The 5,812-nt window shown below is 65.2% G+C and overlaps 1 protein-coding gene across 1 annotated transcript; it reads left to right on the forward strand.

Moving 5' to 3' along the window:
- The first annotated feature begins 212 nt into the window (after nucleotides 1-212).
- Nucleotides 213-5,812, forward strand: LOC119566643 (killer cell lectin-like receptor subfamily G member 1). Its single transcript, XM_037902713.2, has 6 exons — nucleotides 213-516; nucleotides 1,251-1,352; nucleotides 2,504-2,590; nucleotides 2,999-3,147; nucleotides 4,301-4,404; nucleotides 5,090-5,812. The coding sequence occupies exons 1-6, from the start codon at nucleotides 228-230 to the stop codon at nucleotides 5,289-5,291; spliced, it is 933 nt and encodes a 310-aa protein (XP_037758641.2). The 5' UTR covers nucleotides 213-227; the 3' UTR covers nucleotides 5,292-5,812.

Here is a 5,812-nt window from a genome sequence, read left to right on the forward strand (position 1 = left end):
GGGGGCAGGAAGGCCGCCCACGACACATCTGTCTGTCCTCGCAGGGCCACTGTCATGTGCTCCATGCATGAGCCACCAGCCATGACAGGGAGAAACCAGAGCCCGGCAGGTGTGTACTGCATCACAGAGCAGCCAGGCACCGGCAAGGGGGGCTTTGTCGCCTTCGGGGCAGCTCCGTGTGGGGCTGGACCAATGGCCGTGCCCTGGCAGAGCAGCTGGAGCCCAGGATGGCCGGCCTAGCCGGTTCCCTGTGCCAGGGCTCTGCTGGGACTGCCCTGTCTCCCCTGGGAGACCGCTGGGGCTGTGCCGAGCCGGCTGCTGCCCCCGCGAGTACTCGCCGGCCCAGCTGGCGTCTCTGGGGACGGAAACGTGCAGAGACACTTTCCATTTCACATCACGCCAGGCTGCGCGGGGGCGGGGGTGTTGCCGTGGCAGGGAGCCTGGATGGAGCCCATGAGATGGCAGAGGGGGTCGTGTACGCCGACATCCACTTCCCCCCACCAGCCCCACCAGCAGGTAACGGACCCCCTGCGGCGCTCACACCCCGCCCCTTCTCAGGGGGCTAGGCCTACGATGAAGGAGCTAGCGGCTTGGGGAGGGGACAGGGCGGAACAGGGGGATCACTAAAGCTGGGGTCCCAGCTAAGGGACCCTCACTCCAGAGACACGAGGACACATGCCCGGGCACGCACACGCAGCCACCCTGCCTGTGAGACCTGCTGCTCTCAGGAGGTCTCGGAGCAGGGGACAAGGCGCTGGGGATCTGACTTCTATTCCCAGCTCTGTGGCCCTGGGCGAGCTCCGGCCCCTCTCCCTGCCTGGGTTTCCCCATGCTGCCGTGCTGCGGATGCTGAAGTCCTTCTCCCAGAGCCAGGGCACTGATGTCCGTGAAGCTGTGAGCTCCCTGGGCGGGCAGCCAGAGACAGGGAACGGGCAAAACACAGGTTATATCAGAGACTCAACCAAAGGGGACTCCCTGACAGGGCAGGCTGAGCTGGCAGCCCTCCCGCAGCCTGACCCCGCCACACTGAGCCCCCTAGAGAGCTCCCCCCACTAGTAATCTGTGTGCTGGGACCCAGGGGAACCCACTGTGCTGAGTGTCCCCCCCGGTGTCTCCCCCCCAGCAATCCGTGTGCTGGGACCCAGGGGGACCCCACCATGCCTCCCGAAAGCTCCTCCAGATCTTACCTGGGGGACCCTGCTGTGCTGAGCCCCCCCAGCGGTGACCCCGACGGACTCTCTCTCCTTTAGCCCTGCAGCGGCTCCCCTCCTCCCCCTGGCAGCGGGTGGCTCTCGGCCTGGCTCTCCTGTGCATCCTGCTCCTGGCAGCGCTACTCGGCCTGGGCCTGCACCGTGAGTATGGGCAGCGGCCAGTCACTGTCACCCCAAGGCCCCTGCAGCACCCGCCCCACATGGCCCTGGGGGGCCAGGATCCTGCTCGGAGCCAGGGCCAGCTGAGTGCTGGGGTGGGGGCTGTGCAAAGGTTCCCAGAGGACTAGCCCGGGGCAAGTAGCCCCAAAGCAGCTGCCTGGCATAGCCAGCTTCTGGTCTCCTCCCTCAGCCCCTGGAGAGGGGGAGCTGCAGCCTCCCCTCTTGCCCCCCCACCCCAGCACGTCTAGGGGATGCTCTCACCAGCGCCTGGCCAGGCTGCTGCCCGGGCTGCAGGGTGGCAGATGAAATTCAATACGACAAATGCAAAGTCATGCCCAAAGAAAGGAGTCACTTGAACCCTCAGCCAAACCTGCTCAGCACGCTGCTGCAGGCAGGAAAGCCAACGAAACGTCCGGCTGCAAAAGGCCCCGGCTGGAGAACAGACTGGAGAATTCTCCAGTGTCACCGTATAGCTCTGTGGGCTGCCCGCGAGCCCCGGGATGCTGGGCACTGCGTGGTCAGAGGGTGTTCAGAAACTAGCAATGAAAACCAGTCACTGCCTGGTGAGATTGCCCTTCGAAGAGACTGGACAGGTGAGCCTGTGCGGGTCAGGGAGGACAGGCCTGAGGGGGACAAAGGGGCACAGAATAACCCGCCCGGTAGGGACAGGACACTGGGAACGTCTCTTCTCCCTAGCTCATGAAATAGGGACAAGGGCCCAGCCAGGGAGTCAGAGGTAACAAACCTGAAACTGAGACAAGAAAACACCTTTGCCGTGCACCTGGGGAACTCTCTGCCCCATGACACACTGAGCCCAAAAGCTCAGCAGGAACCAAATGAGGATTAAACATTGCATGGCTAACGAGGGCGTCCAGAGCTCCAGCAGAAAGGAGACAGGAGCTTTTAGATGGGCTGTAATCCCAGTGACCTCAGGGCCTGAGCCAAGCCCTAACTGGCAGGGTGGGGAAATTTCCCCCATGGGCTAGTTATTCCACAACTGGCCATGCCGTGGTTCCCTGTCCTGTCCTCTGACACAGCTGGCACTGGGCAGTGCCAGAGCCAGAGGCCAGGCTAGAGAGGCCCCTGGGCTGAGCCAGGCTGGCAGTTCCTGTGTTCATAGTCTGCAACTTTAGGGCAAGTGGGGAGCTGTGCCCCGAAGCTGAGGAGCATGGAAGAGAGCCTCGAACACAGGATGCAGCAGTGGGAGAGGTTCCTGGCAGGTACGCGAGTGCGGCAGGGTCCTGGGAAAGGCTTGGGGAGGGTTTCGCTGCCCCCCAGAGTCAGCCCTGTAGGACTGAGGAGCCCAGAGTCCTTCCCCACTGGCTGTGGGCACCCACCATCTAGGCCTCGTGTCTAGTGCTCCAGCATGCTCACCCCCAGCTCTGCCCTGGCTGCCCATCACCTCCCGCTGCTTCCAGCCCACCAAGCCCTCAACGGCCTGGGAGCCCGAGCGCTGGGAGACCCCCCCGGCTCATCCTAGGACCTCCGATCAGCTGGGCCGAGGCAGAGCTGTACGCACCCCAGGGCTGGGGCAGAGAGGAGGTCTGGAGCTCCCTCCTGCTCTGGCTGGCCCTGCCGTAGCGTGGGCTGGGCTCCCTGGTTTTGTCAGCTGCCCTCTCTCCATACAGGGCGGTGCCAGTTCTGCCCAGCCAGCTGGCTCTGGGACGCTGGGAAGTGCTATTACTTTTCTTTGGCCAAGCAGGACTGGGCCAAGAGCCAAGAGGATTGCTGCTCCCGAGGCGCCCAGCTTGTCACCATCAGAGCCAACGCCACGCTGGTGAGTGCTCGGGGCCAGGGCCAGGACAGCTGCACCAGGGGGCCATGGACTGGGGCACTGCGTGTGCTGCCCAAACCTGCTCCTGGCCCTGCACCCAGCCACCCTCCCCTCCCTGGCCATGGCGCTGAATGCCTGGAGGAGCTGGCAAAGGGAGTGCAGGGCCCCGGCCCCACGCTTTCCGGGGCAAGGCCGATTGCAGGGAGGAGGGGCCTGGCACTGGGCTGGCGGGTTCTTGGCAGATTTCATTGGTCACCCCGGCACAGAGGATTTTGCCATTGCCCGTGCAATTCCAGCATGTAGACGGAGGGGGGCGCCCTTCCCGTGCGGGGTGCATGGTGACGGGAGCTCTCCAGGGAACGCTCACGTGCCCCAGAGAGCAGGGCGGGCGCAGTAGGAGGCGCTCTCTCTGCACAGTCAGGGGGTGCTGCGCTGTGGGGAGCGTTGGGGTCACACGTTCCCAGAATACTGGACATTCCAGCACTTCTGGGAATGGGGTGACCCAGCCCCTGCCGGGGTGACCCCGTATGCATGGTGCGTGTGGGATCCCGCCAGACGGTGACGCCAGACGGTTTCACGAGCGTGCTGCCCTCACACCCGCGGGGCTGACCTCGCACAGAGTGTGTAGGCAAGAGCACACCAGTGGGGGGCGCAGCACCGCGCTGTTCAAAATGCCCCCCCCGCCCCCCCGTCTGATACCAGGCAAAACCACGTCCGGCTCTGTCCCAGCACTGGCCAGGAGACAAGGCAGCCCAAAAGCGGCGTGTCGGTATAAACAGGCCGAGTGGGCTCCTTGCGTGGGGCTCTCCGAGGAGGGTGCTGGCCCGGCCAAGCGCCGGGGGGGGGCGGGGGGCTGCTAGAGGTGCCGTTCAGACACACAGAGCCCTGCCTTCTCCCAGCCCGGCTGGGTTTGGGCCCAAGACCACGGCCGCTCGCCAGGCAGCCGGCTGTTCTGTGCAGGCGGGCACTGCCCAACCTCGCGCCACTGAGAGCGAGCTGCCCTTGGGACCGCGCCGGGCTGCCATCCGCACTGCTCTGCCCGCAGCAGCTCGGGCTGCGTAGTGCACCGTGTGCGAGCGTGTGCGCACCCGTGTGTGAGGGTGTGGACGCGTGTGACATGGAGCGGGGACTCACTCATCGGCTCCTTGTGTGGCAGGCCTTCCTGCAGCGTGTGTCCAAAAGCAACACGTTCCACATCGGGCTGAAGAAGGAACATGCCAGGCTTGACTGGAAGTGGGTGGACGGCTCCGCACTGAACAGGTAAGCCCAGGCCGCGGCCCCACGGCTCTCCCCTCCCAGAGCCCCCGAGAGAACTGCCCACTGGGGCCTCCTCCAGGACCCTGGGGTGCTGGGACGCTCCCACATGCTCCTGCCTCCGATACAGGCAGAGGAGCTGCCCACAGCCTGTTCTCCCCAGCTCCCCCACCCTCCCTGCCTGCTATGCCGGCTGCACAGAGCTCCCCCCCCCACCCCCTCCACGTGCGGGGGGGCCGGGAGCAGGGTCTCCAGCCGGCTGTAGCTGATCCCTGGGGGCTCCCCTCACGTCCTGTCATGCCTGAGCTGCAGGAACACGGTGGATTTGTCTGCACTCCCAGGTGTCCCCATCCTACAGCTGGCACCAGCAAGGGGCAGTGCCCGCCTTGCCCATGGCCTCACAGCCAGGCTGCAGCAGAGTCAAGAGACCAGACTAGATGGGCCCAGCATTCTCATGACCAAGAGTGCTCCAGGGACAATCCCCTCGGACACCCTGCTGCTGGTTCCTGGGGGCCCAGGGGCCCCTGAGCTGCAGTTTGCATCTGGTTTCTGGGGCCCCAGCCCGGCTCTGTCCGAGCCCCTGTGGGGTGGAGGGTTGGGTGCTGCCCCCAGGGATCTCCATGAAGGAGGCCCCAGGAGACGTCCTGATGGAGCAGTCGCTGACGCTGCCTTTTCTGCTCTCTCCGCCCAGGCTCTTCCCAGTGACGCGCTCCACCGCCTCCTACCTGGCTTGTGGGAGGGTGTCGGGCCCTGGGCTGTCGGGCGGGTCGTGCACAGACCCCTGCCGCTGGATCTGTGAGCAGAGTGCCCTCACCTTGCAGTGGGGCCACGGCTCTGCCCCTCCCACTTTCCTGGGGGGGAACACGACCTACACCTGCCTTGATCCCCAGTGAGAGTGGCTGAGGGCCCAGCCCCGGGACCCTGCACCTGGTGACCTGCTCCCCTCTGGTCCTGGTGCTCCTGCCCTCCTGGGAGCCCAGTGATCCATGCACCCCCACGCTGCCGCCCGCCCCGGGGTCTGGGCTCCCATGAGCCCGTCAGGCCCATGCTCTGCTCCGTCCAGCGGCCCCCAGGTCCTGCCCAGGCCTAACCGTCAGAGCAATCACCGGATAAAGCCCCCGCTCTGCCAGAGCCAGATTGTCGCTCTCTGGCCCCCCGACAGCTGCGCTCCTCTGGGGCAATGCAGACCGCAGAGTCCAGGGCACAGCGCCTGAGCCGGGACCCGGCATGCCCCGATTTTATCCCCAAAGGGGAAGGATGCCAGAGGCTCCGTGAAGCCCCCTAAGGACCGTGCTGTCGCTCTAGATTTGATGGGAAGGCACCCAGCTGCAATGGTGATGGGCAGCAGCAGCCGGGGGGAAGCTGTTTCCCACACCCCACCTCTGTAAAGCTCACCAATAAACCCTTAAAATGT

Source organism: Chelonia mydas, chromosome 5 (assembly GCF_015237465.2).
Source record: "Chelonia mydas isolate rCheMyd1 chromosome 5, rCheMyd1.pri.v2, whole genome shotgun sequence".
Lineage (NCBI taxonomy): Eukaryota > Metazoa > Chordata > Testudines > Cheloniidae > Chelonia > Chelonia mydas.